Source organism: Choloepus didactylus, chromosome 4 (assembly GCF_015220235.1).
Source record: "Choloepus didactylus isolate mChoDid1 chromosome 4, mChoDid1.pri, whole genome shotgun sequence".
Classification (NCBI taxonomy): Eukaryota; Metazoa; Chordata; class Mammalia; order Pilosa; family Megalonychidae; genus Choloepus; species Choloepus didactylus.
Window position 1 is genome coordinate 20,123,367 of NC_051310.1, and position 18,886 is coordinate 20,142,252.

Genomic DNA, 18,886 nt, shown 5'->3' on the forward strand with positions numbered 1-18,886 from the left:
CTCAATAGATGCTGAAACAGCATTCGACAAAATCCAACATCCCTTTTTGATAAAAATGCTTCAAAAGGTAGGAATTAAAGGAAACTTCCTCAATATTGTAAAGAGCATATGTGAAAAACCCACAGCCAGCATAGTACTTAATGGCGAGAGACTGAAAGCCTTCCCTCTAAGATCAGGAACAAGACAAGGATGCCCGTTCTCACCACTGTTATTCAACATTGTGCTGGAAGTGCTAGCCAGGGCAATCCGGCAAGACAAAGAAATAAAAGGCATGCAAATTGGAAAGGAAGAAGTAAAACTGTCATTGTTTGCAGATGATATGATCTTATATCTGGAAAACCCTGAGAAATTGACGATACAGCTACTAGAGCTAATAAACAAATTTAGCAAAGTAGCGGGATACAAGATTAATGCACATAAGTCAGTAATGTTTCTATATGCTAGAAATGAACAAACTGAAGAGACACTCAAGAAAAGGATACCATTTTCAATAGCAACTAAAAAAATCAAGTACCTAGGAATGAACTTAACCAAAGATGTAAAAGACCTATACAAAGAAAACTACATAACTCTACTAAAAGAAATAGAAGGGGACCTTAAAAGATGGAAAAATAGTCCATGTTCACAGATAGAAAGGCTAGATGTCATTAATATGTCAATTCTACCCAAACTCATCTACAGATTCAATGCAATCCCAATCAAAATTCCAACAACCTACTTTGCAGACTTGGAAAAGCTAGTTATCAAATTTATTTGGAAAGGGAAGATGCCTCGAATTGCTAAAGACACTCTAAAAAAGAAAAACGAAGTGGGAGGACTTACATTCCCTGACTTTGAAGCTTATTATAAAGCCACAGTTGTCAAAACAGCATGGTACTGGCAGAAAGACATACATATTGATCAATGGAATCAAATTGAGAATTCGGAGATAGATCCCCAGATCTGTGGCCAACTGATCTGTGATAAGGCCCCCAAAGCCACTGAACCAGGACATAACAGTCTTTTCAACAAATGGGGCTGGGAGAGTTGGATATCCATACCCAAAAGAATGAAGGAGGACCCCTACCTCACACCCTACACAAAAATTAACTCAAAGTGGATCAAAGATCTCAATATAAAAGACAGTACCAAAAAACTCCTAGAAGATAATGTAGGGAAACATCTTCAAGACCTTGTATTAGGCAGCCACTTCCTAGACTTTACACCCAAAGCACAAGCAACAAAAGAAAAATAGAAAAATGGGAACTCCTCAAAAGCTTAGAAGTTTCTGTACCTCAGAGGAGTTTGTCAACAAGGTAAAGAGGCAGCTAACACAATGGGAAAAAATTTTTGGAAACCATGTATCTGACAAAAGACTGATATTTTGCATATATAAAGAAATCCTACAATTCAATGACAATAGTACAGACAGCCCAATTATAAAATGGGCAAAAGATATGAAAAGACAGTTCTCTGAAGAGGAAATACAAATGGCCAAGAAACACATGAAAAAATGTTCAGCTTCACTAGCTATTAGAGAGATGCGAATTAAGACCGCAATGAGATACCATCTCACACCAATTAGAATGGCTGCCATTAAACAGACAGGAAACTACAAATGCTAGAGAGGATGTGGAGAAATTGGAACTCTTATTCATTGTTGGTGGGACTGTATAATGAATGGTTCAGCCACTCTGGAAGTCAGTCTGGCAGTTCCTTAGAAAACTAGATACAGAGTTACCCTTCGATCCAGCGATTGCACTTCTCGGTATATACCCGGAAGATCTGAAAGCAGTGAGACGAACAGATGTCTGCACACCAATGTTCATAGCAGCATTATTCACAATTGCCAAGAGATGGAAACAAGCCAAATGTCCTTCAACAGATGAGTGGATAAATAAAATGTGGTATATACACACAATGGAATACTACGTGGCAGTAAGAAGGAATGATGTTGTGAAACATATGACAACATGGATGAACCTTGAAGACATAATGCTAAGCGAAATAAGCCAGACACAAAAAGAGAAATATTATATCCTACCACTAATGTGAACACTGAAAAATATAAAACAAATGGTTTATACTGTAGAATGTAGGGGAACTAGTGATAGAGAACAATTAAGGAAAGGGGAATGATAACTCAGTAATAACAGATAAGCTATCGTGGGTAAATTTAACATTCTGGGAATGCCCAGGAATGACTATGGTCTGTTAATTTCTGATGGGTATAGTGGCAACAAGTTCATAGAAATGTTGCTATATTAGGTTACTTTCTTGGGTAAAGTAGGAACATGTTGGAAGTAAAGTAGTTATCTTAGGTTAGTTGTCTTTTTGTTTGAAATGTTTTTTTTGTTGTATGTTTAAAAAAAATTTTTATATAGTTATTTAAACAAAGTTAAAAAAAATGAAAAAAATATGCAGAGCCCCCTTGAGGAGCTGGTGGAGAATGCAGGGGTATTGGGCTTCCCCACCTCGATGGTTGCTGATGTGCTCACAGACATAGGGGACTGATGGTCTGATGGGCTGAGCCGTCTACCACAGGACTCACCCTTGGCAAGACTGTTGCTGCAAAGGAGAGGCTAGGCCTCCCTATAATTGTGCCTAAGAGCCTCCTCCCGAATACCTCTTCATTGCTCAGATGTGGCCCTCTCTCTCTAGCTAAGCCAACTTGGCAGGTGAGATCACTGCCCTTCCCCACTACGTGGGATCAGACACCCAGGGGGGTGAATCTCCCTGACAATGTGGAATATGACTCCCAGGGAGGAATGTAGACCCAGCATCGTGGGATGGAGAACATCTTCTTGACCAAAAGGGGGATGTGAAAGGAAATGAAATCAGCTACAGTGGCAGAGAGATTCCAGAAGAAGCTGAGAGTTCACTCTGGTGGGCACTCGTATGCGCAATATAGACAACCCTTTTTAGGTTCTAGTGAATTGGAGTAGCTAGCAGTAAATACCTAAAACTATCAAACTACAACCCAGAACCCATGAATCTTGAAGATGATTGTATGAAAATGTAGCTTATGAGGGGTGACAATGTGATTGGGAAAGCCATATGGACCACACTCCCCTTTGTCTAGTTTATGGATGGATGAGTAGAAAAATGGGGGAAGGAAAAAAACAAACAAAGGCAACCAATGTTCTTTTTTACTTTAATTGCTCTTTTTCACTTTAATTATTATTCTTGTTATTTTTGTGTGTGTGGTAATGAAGGTGTCAGGGATTGATTTTGGTGATGAATGCACAACTATGTAATGGTACTGTGAACAACTGAATGTACGCTTTGTTTTATATGACTGCATGGTATGTGAATATATCTCAGTAAAATGAATATGTATTATGGTATACAGACATGTTTTTTTGCCAAAGACTAGCAATTCATCTAGCAGAAAATGAAGTGACACTTTTATTATTTCATGAGAAAAAAACATAAACAGGTTATATTTTATGTTTTACCTATTATTCACCAGCACTTTTGTTTCTTCATTTGTCATCTACTCTAGTAGCCTACTAAACTTTTTCAACTTGCTATTTAAATAAGGGTAGGAAAGAGATGTGCTTTTCTTTTGGCCCCCAAAAGTATACTCTGCAGCAGAGCATCTGTAATCCTATTTTCTATTTTCTTTATCCTTTTAATGTTAAGATCATTTTATACATTTCCTCAACCAAGAAGTATTATGAGAAAGGGTAAATGTATGTTGGCGGAGGGTGGAAGGGGGGTAAATAAAATTAAAACTATCCTGTCAAAAAAAATGGATGTTTCACAGAATTTGCTTAAACTGAATGTTTGACTGTTAGTCTATCCTAAAATTGCCATAGAACTTTAAGATGATGATTAGAATTATAAATTTCAAAGCCTTTTTTAGTATTCTGCTTTTAGATAACTTAACATTGCATAGAATAAAAAATTATTGATAATAACCAATAATAAATGTCTGTTTTGGTTTGGGATATTATTTACTTAGGTCAAAAGAAGGAGGAGCAGTTAAACTGTGGGATCAGGAGCTGAGGCGATGCCGTGCCTTCAGGCTTGAGACAGGACAAGTCACAGATTGTGTTCGTTCTGTGTGCAGAGGCAAAGTAAGATTTGTTCCTTGACCCAGTTGGTACAGCAGAACAGAGAGAGAAATTATTACTGTAATCCTTTTACCCCTTGCAACTTATTGAATAATATTCAATGTTAATTTTTTAAGATGATTTGCTGGCCAGTTTTACTCTGCCTTTTTCCTGCTGCTTTCTTTGTACCAGTGCAGTGCTTAAGATAGGAAGCTAGTCTCAATTTGTCTAAAATAAACACCTGTATTTAAACCTCCATATTTTCTCGAACCTATTCAGCTGTGATGGACAGTAATGAACTTCTTTGCCAGTTGATTCATTTTATTTAGAGCAGCTGCCTCCACTTTTTAAAAACATTCCTGTAAAAAATTGAGCATGTTTGCACTCCCAATAAGTGAATTTATAAATTATATACACATATTATCAGTTTGTGTATTAAACATGACATAAGCTTATTTATTTTAGTTAAAAAGTAAGTATAAATAAAAGTTCCAATATTTTATTCCTATATTCCGATGTACTTACCCATCTGTGTAGATAATAAGATTAAAATATCATAGTCAGAATAAAACTTTGATTAGTGAAGAAGCCAGATAGATTACCTTAGAGAAAAGTTCTGTTCTTTAGCGTGGATTGTAACAAGCAACCCAGCCCAGTGCTCTTGTTGTGTGCCTCTAGCCATAGGAAAGAGAGCAGGGGCCAACGATTGACTTGCTGTTAGCTAAGTAGTTGAAAGCAAAAAGTTCTCTAAAAGTAGGCCAATAGGGTCATTCTTACTTTATTAAGAGCAACTGTTGTATCACATCAAATCTATTCATCCTACTTGTGTTTCAGGGCAAGATATTAGTTGGGACAAGGAATGCTGAAATAATAGAAGTTGGAGAGAAAAATGCAGTATGTAATATTTTAGTTAATGGTCATTCGGATGGACCAATCTGGGGACTAGCAACCCATCCTTCCAGAGACTTTCTCCTTTCTGCTGCAGAAGATGGGACAGTGAGACTCTGGGATATTGTTGATAAAGTAGGTGCAATTTTTTAAAAGATGTTACAATTTCTAAGAAGGGAAGTAGAAGTCATAAGTTATCAGCACTTAAAAAGCTCAGAATTATGTTGAGAACTTTGGAGGAAAATTGGTTTTATGAGTACTGTACTTAATGTCGTTCTCTGTGACTCTTTTGGCTCTTGTGCAGAAGATGCTAAACAAAGTGAATTTGGGACATGCTGCCCACACCGTGTGTTACAGCCCTGATGGGGATATGGTGGCAATTGGGATGAAAAATGGAGAATTTATTATTTTACTGGTGAGCTCCCTAAAAATATGGGGAAAGAAGAGAGATAGACGTTGTACAATCCATGATATCAGGTTAGTCAAAAATGGAATAGAACTTCCAGTATATACTTAAATGGCCCACTGTGCATTTGAAAATCTTTTCCTTAGCCACATTTTCAAAAATGGTTCTGGATCCCCTGTAGCATTTAATCACATTATAAATTGTAAGCTGAAATATGGCTGTTGGTACACTTACTTAATTCTCCTTGCTAAATTTTAAGTCCACTGGGCACCAGCCACAGTGCCTCATACCAAGCACTCAGGCAATGTTTTTATGACTGTCACACCAGGCATGCCCCGTAAGTTCATCTGGCCAAGAGTTATCTGGCATTGTCAGACAGAAGAGTCAGCTGCCCTTCAAAAGTTGTCAACTTGGAAGACTAAAGTTATACCCCCAGACATCTCTTACTTCCCTTACTAATCTCAGTTTGAGAATCTATAGTTCATCCATTTAATCCTCACTGAACTTTTCTACTTTGTCCTAGAATCTGAAATAATATGAACTTTTGAATCTGTATTTTTCACTTTTTAAGCATATTTTAACAATGGCTACCATTTACTTAATGCATCTATGTGATCAAGATTTGCTCTAGGTTGCTGAAAGCTCATGCTCTTTTCACCAGCAAAACCCTTTTTAAAAATGAAACCTTACTCAAGAGCTTCCACATATAAAGCAGTTGACAGTGCTTCCCTTTAGCCTCCTTCTCCCACCCCCATGTCTCTAAGGCACCTCAAAAAGATTCATGGAACATTTTCAAAAGGCTGAATTGTCCCTACTGCCTCCCATGATTGGTAGGTGAAATTTTTTCCTGTCTTTTAAAAATAACTTCTTCCAAGCTTCATGTAGCATCATTTCATTCTAAAAACCTGAGTAAAGTCAAGTCTGTTCTTTGCTGTTACACCACCATCTTTACAGATGAGAATCTTGACTATTTTAGTGGATGATTTGTTAGTGATTTTTTTAAAAACTGAATTACTTTTAAAGGAATTGGGAGGTGAGAGTTCAGGAAAAATTTAAATTGAAGTAAAATACAGCTTTTATGTTTCTATAATACAGACAAATCTCAGTATCCATTATCAGTTGTGTCTCTCAGGAAATCCGTAGGTTTGAGGCATATCACACATACACTTTCAAGAGCTAGAAAGGAAGTCACTGGTCTTAAATATTTATACTGTTTCTTGTGGTTGCATGTTTTGTTGCATATTCAGATTTAGTCCAGATTCCCGCTATCTGGCAGTGGGCTCCAGTGAGAACTCAGTGGATTTTTATGACCTAACATTGGGCCCCACCCTTAACAGAATCAGCTACTGCAAAGACATTCCAAGCTTTGTCATTCAGATGGACTTCTCTGCAGATAGCAGATATCTCCAGGTATAGTACCAATACTGTATATGTACCCAGTTTACAAGGGTAGTTCTGCTTTTACATTTCATGTGAGTGAGTGCATTTAATAAAGCTCCTGAGCTCCAGAGCTTCTAAACTCTTGCCTTTATTTACTGTTCCCTATTTCTGCAGTAATTCTGTAATACCTCATTCTTATCAGCCCTTGCCTTTTAAAACAGATTTTTGTATATTTTGCATTCTTAATAATGTTAGAAATGTAAAAAGTAGCACTTTGTGAATTTTGCCTCTCACATAATGGAACTCTTGTCCCATTTTAATGATGAAAGGTCTCCACTGGTTGCTATAAACGGCATGTTTATGAAGTACCTTCAGGAAAACATCTTATGGATCAGGCTGCCATTGACAGAATTACTTGGGCTACATGGACTAGGTAAATACTCCATCTGTTCACAAGGAAAGAACTGACTGAAGATTAGTAAGGAAAATAGGAAAATCCTACTTCTGAACAATTAGAGCCATCCCACTAGGGACTAGTAATTGAGCTTCAAGTTTTTGTTATAGCTTGAATTCTTCCTAGGAAGAGAATAATGATTTGCTCATGCTAGGACCCTTTTTGCATGCACGTATTTCTGTGCATCACCAGGGTGCTATCTTTTAAAGAAAGGAATTCAAAGTTATAACTTTAAAGATGGCCTGATGTTTTCCATAACATTAGGTTTACAAGGCAGTAAAAACATATTGGAAGCTGTTAGCTAACTGTACTGTTTCTGTATCTAAAAGAATACTATCTTGAAACTATCTTGAAAGCTTTAAAATTTGTTCAGATTTGCATACTGTATGACAGGTAACCATGACTGTCCCACCTAGCATAAGCATCACTTTAATTTTAAAAAGTTATATCAGCTTTTGTGAAATATTTGTTGAACTTTAAAGGATTATTAAATCTGAAAACCCTGTAAAATACAGACTTTCATTTTAAAAAGGGCGGGGGGGGGGCACGGGAGGTGTTAATATCTCAGATGAAATTCAGGCCTCTAAGTGACTTACCATAATTTATTTCGTGTGTTTTCAAATGACAGTTACTTAGCGATTAATCGCCAAGACATTCCTCTTTATCAGTGTGGCAGTCCTGTCTGCTATGATGGGTGTTCTTTTATTTCTTCCTCCTAGTGTTCTAGGAGATGAAGTTACGGGAATCTGGTCCAGACATGCTGAGAGAGCCAACGTCAACTGTGCCTGTGTATCTCATTCAGGAATGAGCCTTGTAACAGGCGATGACTTTGGCATGGTTAAGTTATACGACTTCCCATGCCCTGAAAAATTTGTAAGTTGATATTTCATTTAGGGTTTTGTAAATTTTACTCCCAATTTAGATGTCTGATCAACCAGAACTTTTCCCCATATAAACTGATAGCTAAAATGTTTTGTCCCGATTTGAAAATAATTTTCAACTTTTCCTTGTATTCCTAAAATTGTTTCCAAACTTCCTATATCCATTACCCTAAAATAAAAGCTATTAGAAATAACCCACCACCACCATCAGTAATATTATCTTTGGAAACTATCCTAATAAAGCTATTAGTCTTTTGCCAAACCTTTAATCAGTTAGCAAATTTCAAATGTTTTCCTGAGAGAGAAAAAAAATCCGAGTGCCTAGAGACATCCGAGTGCTCAAATAATCTGGTTTGTTTTAAGTACAGATCCATTACTAACTCTGAAAAAGCATTTTAATCATTAGCTGTGAGCGAACACCCTGGTAGGAACCTTTGACCTCTGTGTGCATCACATGCCCCGAACTTGTTTTTTTTTTGTGTTTTAGGCAAAGCACAAAAGGTTCTTGGGTCATTCACCCCATGTGACGAATATTCGATTTACTAGTGCGGATCGACATGTCGTTAGTGCTGGAGGTGATGACTGCAGGTTGGTAACTTTCTCAGTTCAAGAACAACTGTCTTTCACTGGTTATTAAGAAATTTCATATAACTTCTTTCTATATAGCTTCAGTTTATCAACTCAGCTAACTCATCATCATGAGCTAGCATAACATGTTGGTTCCTCATATACTCTGCACATACAGAATAAAGGAGTCAATGAGGAAAAAATGTCCATGTGTATGATTTGAAAGCATAAACGAAAAACCTTAAACTGGCCTGAAAATCTAAAAATGTAATGAACTCATTGCCACTTTCTTCCTCTGACTGTAGTTTATTCGTCTGGAAATGTGTACATACGCCTCACTGAAGGACGTGGATGCTGAGAAGACTCCACATAAATTAACAGCCTTGCAAGATGAGGATTGCAGAGTGGAAAGAAAAACCAAACCCTGAATGGTCAAGTGGTGCTAACCCAAGATTGTACCAAGGGAAAATGCCCAGAATCATCAAAATAGAAGATTTATAATTTCAAAATATTTGCTATACAAACTGGATAACTGTACACACTCCATACACTGCCAGATAATTAAATTTCAAAGGACTGAGTACATACTTGATGATAAAAGCCAGCTGCCCCTCTCCATGCCCCCTTTTTGGGGAGTACAGATTTGGCAGACCAGGGGAGATTTAGGGGACAGCACTCTTCAAAAAACAAACTTAAAAACCCAACTTGGGTAATTTCTCATCTCCCTTTTAGCAAAACTGTTTCTTTCAGCACTTCTAGTATTTTCATGGTTCACTGTGTAATGAAATAATTTATCCTTACGTTAACAAAAAAAAAAACACCATCATCACCCCAAAGGATCCCAGTTTTTAAAAGGCAAACATTATTTCCATAAGGGAACAAATGCAAGCTTTACTGGAGAATACCATGCTTTTTAAATAGTAATAAAGCCCTTTTCATAAAGAACATTTTTTTCCTGGAAGTTCTGAATTCAGGAACAGATCCAAAGTTAGTTGTTTGTGATCACTGTGTTTTCATTTTTGAGCCACCTCTAAAACTGAAAAAATTAAAATAGGATTGTAGCTTAATTAATGGAAAAGTCCTATGAATAATCATTTCCAATGGTATACAGTTTAAGGTTTTAGATAACAATAGTATTTAAATGGAAGAGAATACTGAATATGTAAAGATATTTAGACTAATATAAACATTTGTTTAAAAGGTTAAGTTCACACATTTACAAAGTCAAAATTTAATAACACTTGTAATAAAATTTTTATAGCTTTTTTCTATCGGAAAAAAAAATAGTTCTGTGAGATGTATGCCATCCCATAGGCTGATTCCTAAAATGAATGCAGCTCCATTTGTGAAACTTGTCAATTAAAATTATTTTTTGGTGGACTGGGGCTGAACTCTTAGATCCTTATTCGTATTCACCATAAATGTTGCCAAAGATCAGTACTAGCCATTCAGGAATTTGCTGTTTCACTTATCTATAGTTTCCTGAAGACTGAAAGTTATACTGACTGCTATTAAAAAATATATTTTTCTAAGTGTGAAGAAGTTTAAGATGTTCTCCTGGCCCTATAAGCATTTATTTTATTGTGTTAATTATCTTTGTAGCATGATTGATAGACACCCCCCCCCATACATACACACACACACACACTCAGGTTTCTGGAAATTTGTTTTGACAAGGCACACAAAGATTCCTAATATCTATTTTCTATATTCAATGCCTTGTGAATACTAAAAACAGAAATCACTGAATTATATCATAGAAAATCTAACCAGTAACTGAACCCTGTCAGTTTTAAAGCTCCAGTTGCTGTGTCTGAAGGTGTTAAGAAGCTTGAAATGTAAGATAGTATTCTTACATTCTTCAAATAAATGGATCCTCCTAAATTAAGCCGAATTTTAAAAGATGTTAATATTAAATCTCCATTCATGTATATCATAAATAGGCAGTCAATAAATCAAAGGGAAAAAATTCTCCTGAACTACCCTCCCATGCAAAGAAAAATAATCATTTTTGAGCCAGTTACTGTTTTAAAATTTCCTTCAGGGTCAAGTATGCCAGCTTTTTGCTAAAGAGAAATCTCCTTTCCATTACAATGAAGGCAGAAACTACAACTATAACCACAAGCAAGTAAACTACATAGAATAAAATTGGTCCTGTTGCATTTCTGTTGCAATCATCATGGTGACATTTAGTAATTGGTCCCATGACCACCTTGCTTGTATGAGCTGTTAGCCAAAAGAAGATTAATAGATGTGATAGGTCATATAGATTCTGGCCTGTACTTATTTTTTTAACCCAAAGAATTATTTTGTGTGCAGTATCTGATTAAGCTTCTAAATTTGTAAATGGAAACTTCTCCTGTTACCTTGAGTCCTGTTTGTTTTACGTATGTAGGTGCACACCAAAACAGACTGTGCACACGGGGACCACCTGCTGTGTACTGCCAACCACGCTCATTCCCTTCCCTCTTTTTGTGCTCCTTTTTTTATGGTGGTTCATTTTAGACCAAATTATCCAACACATTTTAGGGTCAACTTTAGCTTGCCCATAAAACATAGCAACCAAAATGTTAAGATGAAACATTTAAATGTGTCTTCTATTAAAGAGCAAAAACTTATCAGAGTTTAGTATGTTATTTCCTTTATGTAATGTGGCTGGACTAAAACCACTTAAGCCCTTGTTTCCACTTATGTTTGTTATATAGTGCAACTATATACCACTTATAAATAATGATAAAAGTCTATTTCCAGAAATTTTTAAACAATTTAAAACAAATTGCTTCTGCAGAGATATAAAGCATCTCAGTTTAGTAACTTTGGAATGATCAAATGCCTTAATTCAACAATGTAAACTTTTTAGAATGAAATGGAATCCATTTTACCCATGCCTAATGACATGCTATTGTGTGCTTTCACTTTGCTTTTCTAATGTTTCAAGTTTTTACTTTCTGCTCAGCATGGCAAAGTACAATGTACAAAATGGTTTAATAACTGGTTAGATCTTTCTTCCCCTATTGGAAAAGTAATGGCCACAAAAAAGTAGACTGCTGGTTTTACGCTCTTAAACATGAACTTTCCTTTATACATGTGGTTTTATTATTCCTTGTGTATATGCCTAAGCAAGTCAATGAACTTTTTTACAGAGCTAGTTTAATCTGGTTCTGAAAATGTCTGAGTCAATATTTTCCCTTCTGCCATTAATTTGTTCATTTTCTAACCACCTTTTAGCTTTAATTTAAAACAAAACTACTGTACATCAAGTCTTTAAATTCAGTGATCCATTTGTTATTTAATTCTAAAGCACCTGACACTTCTTGCCTTAACAATTATCGAGACCACACACAGAAAAACTGTATAACTCAACAGTTCAAAAGTTTAGTCCCATTTTGCAGTTTACCCATCTGATCTCTGTAATTACATAGCTGTCATTTAAAATATACTATTCAAATCTAATTTTTACATTGCAAAAATTTTCTTCAGTAATAACTATTTTCTGTGAAGTTATTTTCAAGAATGTTATTTTTCAGAATGTGAATATATGTATAGCTATAATCTTGTGAATGTTTTCTGAAACCTTATGTATATACTTGTAAAAAATTTTGTATAATTTTGTGATAATGTAGTTCCCCAAAATATTTATTTAAAAAGTATATGTTAATAGTAACTGAAAGCATTTAAGGAATTATTAATATTTTTTGCACTTGCCATACCAACTGTTTTCACTCTACACAACCATCTCACTAGTCCTTTCCCAGGAGGACTATTTTACCATTTTACCACAGAGGCACTCAACCCGAGAGGCCTGTATTATCATGCTTGTCGAACTAAATTCACTTAGAAATTTAAAAAGCAGAAATTAATGACTATTATAAGCCATCTCACACTTTTGTCCATTCTCCTGTTTTCACAGTAGATTATGAAAATTAGATCTTTGGGAAAACTAAAAGCAGCAATCCAGTATTTACAATAAGGACACTCCTCTTCCCCACATCTGTATTTACATGTAACGATGGAGCCCTAACCTGTACTACCATTAATAACAATGAAATCAACCACACTATAAATGCTCATACTTAAAACAGCAGTGTACAAACATGCCTCAAATGTTTTAATCGAATTTAGCTTTTCCTTAAACTGTCTTTTCATTAGTCAAAACAAAACAAAGAAAACCATACCCAATGTTAAAACCACTTAATAAACTTACAAACTTGAAAAATTAGACACTTCAAGTAGGCAATAAACTTCATATTATGAAAGCAATATATTCCAAGTTTCAAAGATTTGACAAGTTCTGTAGAATATCTTTCATCAGTAGATGGAGACTTTCAAATCCATGATCTTCTGCCAGGTAGGACTGGGTATCATTCACTAAATAAACAGAACCAAGAAATTTTAAATTAACTGCTTTGCTTCCAAATATACCATAAACCTCAGCTAAGAAAATGAATATTTTCAGACAATGAGTTTTTGATAATGTAGTATCAGAGTTTTTAAAAACATAATTCAAATATGTAAGGTACATAAAAGATAATAATGTATAATTAAACTTATAGGCCACACCAAAATATTTTGAAACTTCCTTTTAATGTTTTATAATTGCTAATGTTTTAGAAAACTGACTTGAGATTCAAAAGCAGTATATATATAAACTCCTGAAGGCCTTATTATATATACTCACATATTATATATACATGATTGGGAATTTAAAAAAAAAAAAAAACTGGAGATGATAAAACAAAGTTGATCACTGCAATAAATTATTTTTTAAAAGGACCCTTGTATACAGCAGAAAAAAATCAAAGTGCTAGTTTTCCCAAAATTTGTGTGCTTATAAATTTAGGAAACTACTTGAGATGACACAAGAAGCAATAATTTTTTTACCTGGTTTGAGGTCGAATCCATTTCAAGGCATGTCGTGGTGGTACCGTAATGGTGGGATGGTAAAATGTACAGTCAGGTCTTGTACATTGAGTGTTAAATCTACAATGCTAAAGATAACATAGTTTCAGCAATATCTCCAAAACTAATATAAGTAAACACAGAACAATTTGAGATTACAGTAACCAGCCTACCCTAACCATTAATGGAACAAGAGAGATGGGTCTGTTATGTTCATTTTAATATCACTGAAGCCTTGCAAAATGAATGACATCCCCCCGCTCCCGACACAAAATCCTATGCTAAGAACCACAGCAAGTGAAATTTCAAAAGGAATCTTAACATAATATGACCTCCTCCTAATCAGTGTGGTAACTATCCCTGAACACCCTGACCAGCATCCCTCACCCTCTCCACGTCCAGTTAATATTGGGGGAAGTGAAGGCCTTTCACATGGTCTTCATGTTGCTGTCTTGGAGAAGAGACTGTTTGCTCTGAGCAACTAACCAGCCTGGAGATACATGAAACCAGTCTGTACAGCACAATGAGACAAGCCCATCCATCAGCTTAGAGAACATTAAGCAGTACTGCTGGATTTCATCATTCTCAGTCTAGCATGAGGGGAAGAGAAGAAGGGAAATGTGACCAACAAAAGACGAGCCTCCTTTGCCTGAGGGTTTTGGATACTAACATTCAATAGTTTCAGACCACTTGGCCTAAAAAGTCAGACTGGGGCTCAGAATAACTTAAAGACCAAAAAGTTAACTCTGACAAAAAAGTTAAACTGGGAAGAAGGCAAGACATTCAATTTTCTGGTGATCTTCCAGATCTCAGAAGTGAGAAGTTATCACTAAATTGATCTTTGGGAAAAATTAAAGTCCTTACTTTTGGATGATAGAAGGGACATTCCATTTTCTTACAAGCAGGGAAGTAACGGCAGAGCTGACTACTAGAAGGTGATGCTGGTGTTGCAACTGCTGACAAAAACAGCACTGTCAGCACAAAGACTGAGCAAATTTGTTTGGCAAAATAATTTTTAATGCAATCTACTGGTTTTTAATGGGGGTAATAACCATTTTAAAATTAAAAGTAGATTAAGATTTAGATATTCCTTAGTCAAGATGAGATACTTCAGAATACTACAGAGCAGGCACATTTGCTCTTTAAAGACTTGTTACATTAAATGATCCTATCAAAATGATTTCTAACACCATTCCTTTTTTAAAAAAATTCAGTTAACAGTTGTAAAATGTGATTTTCTTTTTTTTTTTTTTACCCAAATGTAGTATACAGTCACTAACCTGGTTTTGGAGGCAGTACTGGGATTCTTCTACTCATATGAGTGAAAGGACAATCTGGTTTTGTACATTTTGCATCATATTTACAATTTGGATGAACAAACAAACATTTTTCAGCAAATTTACAATTGGGAAAGGCTCTGTAAAACAAAGAAAGCATTATTATTCCTATTTAATATTCTCACTGCATTATTAGTTTTTTGTAAAGGAGATTCTTATACACAATCACTACTCGTTTTGAGAAATACAGAAGTAACAGGAAAAAAAGAATATTCCATTTTTAAATGAGGCAAGATATCAAAATAGGACACAATGCCTTAAATTGCAGAGCCAGGGATAACACCACCAGGTTTTCAACCCAAGCCAAGCCACTAGGAAAGGCAGAAGCTTTTTTGGTGATAATTAGTTGTACCACTTACTCTCTATTTAAGGTCCACGTAATATTTCACGGAGTAAACTCAATGAATATAGTGAGTACAATCTATGTGCAAGGCGCAATGCTATAAACTATAGAGACTCATCCCATGGTCTCCCTCTATGTATCTCCATATCATGCTGATTGTCATCATTTCCTTAAAGAAGATAAAACATGGAAAGATTCCACCAAGGACTTAAAAAAAATTTAATCCAAATAAATTTTCTTGTTTGCTGTAACTATTTTTTCCCCAACTCTTCAAAATCTGTGTATGTGTGTATGAACACAGTTGGCATACAAACCAGGACAGTTAGTTATCATACATCTGTCACCTCAAATATACACAGAATCCACAAGGAAACCCAGAAATTTCAGTATCTCAAAGGTCCAAGGCACAAAGAGGCCTCCTCTCGACCTTCCCATCCCCCATATAAATACATGTACACAGACATACACTACTCCACGGAGGGCCATGGTAAGTATCACGATATTTAGTTATAAATCTCAAACTTGCCCACAGAAAAGAAAAGAAAAGACAACAAAATAAGTTATAAGATAGAAATTAACAGAAAACCTGAATCTGTTTGACAACACTCACTTGCAAGGTGAAACGGGATGATGGTAAGCACACTCATCCCCATTTTTACAGGCAGGCCAGTACTTGCAGCGCTCCAAAAGTTTTTCTGGTTTTTGTGCCACACTTAATTCACTCATCTCAGCTACAATGGGAAAGGAATTAAAAGTATCTCATTAATTATGATCAAATCAGTACATGGTGCCTTTAATTTCCCTCAAACCCGTTATACAACCTCATGTCTATAGTCATACAAAATAAATGTGACCAAATAATCTGATTGACACTGGTAACAGAATCCTATAAAAGATCATCAGGAAGTAGACTGCAGTTCTCTCATTGCGAAAAGTGAACTGGACAGTGATTCTGTTACTTGAGTCAAAGTTCTAACAAAAAATTCTAATTTCCGGTATTATTTCAGAGCTGGAGTAAATGTAAAAGAAAGGGAAGGGTGTCAAGTATGGAGCCAATAAAACTAAATGGAAATTGAAAACACAAAATAGTAAGGAGTGAATTCTAATATTCAAGCAAGATTATGAATAGTTCAAATACAAAAATGTCCCCATTCACTGAGCTACCTGCAATTGTCTAAGTCCAGTTATAAACTTAACAGCCAATGTTTTGAAAGGAAGGAGACATTTTTGCCTAAAATGGGCACAAATGCTATTACCTGAGAAGCCCGGCAGATCACCCAACAGAGTGAATCATGCTGGGGGCAAGACGATGAAGGGCAGAAAGCCTCAGTGTTGAGCAAACAAAGGAAGAAGTGGGGACTAGCACTGGAGTTAAGCACATACACCATCAACACGGTGTCAAGCAACTCAAATTACTGTGCCATGTCCAATTACAAAGTCAATTACTATGATGTGGAAATGTGGGACCCATGTGGCCAGAATGTCTCCTGTTTTGGGAAGCCAAAAAATCCACCTTAAAATTTAAGTGACAAGTAAATATTAAATGCTGGCAAGTAACTCAAATTTAAAAGCGAATAAAACAAATGAAATTACACCTGCAGGTTGGATGTCAACTTCTGGCCTATCCAGAAGACACCCTAGCCAAAAAAAAAAACCCCATCATGGATATTTCATATTGTGGTTCATATTCATGATTATGAAACCAAATTGCACTTCAGCCACATTCCTCTAATCATTTGCCCAAGGTCACATACTTCAAACATGGCTCTGTAACAGCTTAGATGAAGGTAGACATTTTGGGCAAGTGTTATCTAATGTCTCTGAACTTCAGTTTCCTCAGCTATACAAAGAGAAAATGTCTTCCTTAGAGTTACATGATTAATTGGAAAGAACACCACAAAACAGGCAACCGATCATAACCAAATGGCAGCAGCAGTTGTATTACAAGTATTTACTGTTCCAGTGACCCAACTTCAGACTTCGTTACAGGACAACTAGGCACAACTCCAATCACACAGCTCAGAGGAGCATCAAAGACCAATTATGATTCCCCAATACCTAAATTTTCCCTGGTACTTTTGAAATAGTAAAAGTCATTTACTTTAGCTCTGGGATCGAAAAGTCTTTTTAATTCCAAAGAAAACTTGAAGGGCTGGAAGAAGTTTCCCACAACTTTTAAATGGTTTTTATGTCATCTCTGCCAAAAAAAAGTGTCATGTACCACCACCATCCTCTGCCCACCGGAACATAAAACAGACCCATGATATATGCATGAGAGCTCAGTACAAATGAAACTAAGCTAACAGAATTCCCAAGAGGAGCTTGGCTGGAAAATGAGGTAGACAGCAGGATACTCATGAGCATTATTAAATAAGTTACATACTTTATAGAGGATCTTAATCTTTCTGATGGAAATGTTAAGTCATATACACAAAGACTATGACACTAATATTTACTTCATAGGCTATTAACTTTTCCTGCTTGAGTTTCAAGAGGAAAACTCTCTTATTAAAAGCTATAAAATTTGTGCTGCCATATAATGGCCAGTGGGGGTGGGGGTAGCTTAAAATAGATGCTGCTGGAAGCATCCATGAAACAACTGGCACAAAGCCACCCAACAGCGATTCAGTTCAAACCTCCCTGCTGGAAGGGGAAGAGCAATGGCGGCCAGAGCCTTTTTTGGACTCTTACTGTTCAGGAGTCTTGCCAGCCTCATGGATGTTCTAACTACTACAAAGCTTCATCCTTGAGCAGCAGTGAAACAACAGACCCAAATCAAAGCCACAGGAAAGGCGGGTCACCACTCATCACAGTTGTCTTCATAAGGCTCACAGCACTTGCATGACCTAGGCAAGAATTTTCACTAACAAGTTATTTACAATGTCACTGCTACTACATATATGCTGGTCAAGTCTAACGCGGAAATCTATATTTAAACAAAATTAGACCCCAACATACCAAAAATAAAGCTACCAAAATGAAACCAAGAGTATTAAAAACACAGAAATTTTCTCTTATGTTAGACAAAAAAAAGAGGACAAGAAATCTGCACTGACTATGGCAGTTTTTACCACCTTTCTTTTTCTTCCTTTTGATATAAAGGCCTTGAGATTTCAGTGACAAATGCTCTTCCTCCATTAAATCAAACAGTCAGATTTTCAGTGTTCTAATACTCTCCAACAATCAAAACCATGGCATTACATGACTCATAGCAGAAAGAGCTTTCAGCTAAAGATAATAGCAAAGTCTGCTCATCCACTCATGATCTCCCCCAAAAGTCTACCATACGTCACATGATTGAAAACGTATTCAATACATTTCCTATCTTTGCCAAGAAGATGATTACTTGGGGAAGATTTTCAAAATCCATTATGGAATTGTTTCTTTGAAACTGTTCAATTTTAAATTCAGTAACTGTCTCCCCTGCCAAGGAAGAGGTGTCTCTAAAAAAGTGTTAAAAGGTGTGAGGAGCATGATGATTATTCTCTATCATGAATGAAAATGGTCAGTAGTGCTGCTCCCACCGGTATCAGTAAGAGAGAAAGCAGTCATAAGAAACATTCATCTGCTTAAAAGCAGGCTGCAATCTGAACTGAGTTCATCTGAGTTCTGCTAAATATTATAATTCAACATAAATTTAAACATAAGGCTCTTCTATACTTCCAGGAAGTACCCTGAAAGATTAGGCAAGAAA

The 18,886-nt window shown here is 36.0% G+C and overlaps 2 protein-coding genes across 17 annotated transcripts in view; one reads left to right on the top strand and one right to left on the bottom strand.

The window, feature by feature from the left end:
* Window positions 1-10,684, top strand: part of EML5 (EMAP like 5) — a 264,217-nt gene extending 253,533 nt beyond the window's left edge. For 4 of the 5 annotated variants that reach the window (XM_037832105.1, XM_037832106.1, XM_037832107.1 and 1 more), the window contains 8 exons: window positions 3,947-4,061; window positions 4,872-5,060; window positions 5,230-5,402; window positions 6,579-6,741; window positions 7,041-7,144; window positions 7,885-8,038; window positions 8,534-8,634; window positions 8,919-10,684. In XM_037832105.1, the coding sequence (XP_037688033.1) occupies window positions 3,947-4,061; window positions 4,872-5,060; window positions 5,230-5,402; window positions 6,579-6,741; window positions 7,041-7,144; window positions 7,885-8,038; window positions 8,534-8,634; window positions 8,919-8,955 (1,036 nt within the window). In that variant the 3' untranslated portion in view covers window positions 8,956-10,684. Of the gene's footprint in view, window positions 1-3,946; window positions 4,069-4,871; window positions 5,061-5,229; window positions 5,403-6,578; window positions 6,742-7,040; window positions 7,145-7,884; window positions 8,039-8,533; window positions 8,635-8,918 lie in introns of those variants that run through there. The other variant, XM_037832109.1, reaches the window with a different exon arrangement.
* The window catches only part of ZC3H14 (zinc finger CCCH-type containing 14), a 46,853-nt gene continuing 37,058 nt past the window's right edge, over window positions 9,092-18,886 (bottom strand). For 6 of the 12 annotated variants that reach the window (XM_037832114.1, XM_037832126.1, XM_037832121.1 and 3 more), the window contains 5 exons: window positions 15,803-15,923; window positions 14,793-14,929; window positions 14,377-14,468; window positions 13,495-13,601; window positions 9,092-12,981 (listed from right to left, as the gene is read on the bottom strand). In XM_037832114.1, the coding sequence (XP_037688042.1) occupies window positions 12,975-12,981; window positions 13,495-13,601; window positions 14,377-14,468; window positions 14,793-14,929; window positions 15,803-15,923 (464 nt within the window). In that variant the 3' untranslated portion in view covers window positions 9,092-12,974. The remainder of the gene's footprint in view (window positions 12,982-13,494; window positions 13,602-14,376; window positions 14,469-14,792; window positions 14,930-15,802; window positions 15,924-18,886) is intronic. The other 6 variants (XM_037832127.1, XM_037832123.1, XM_037832120.1 and 3 more) reach the window with 1 other exon arrangement.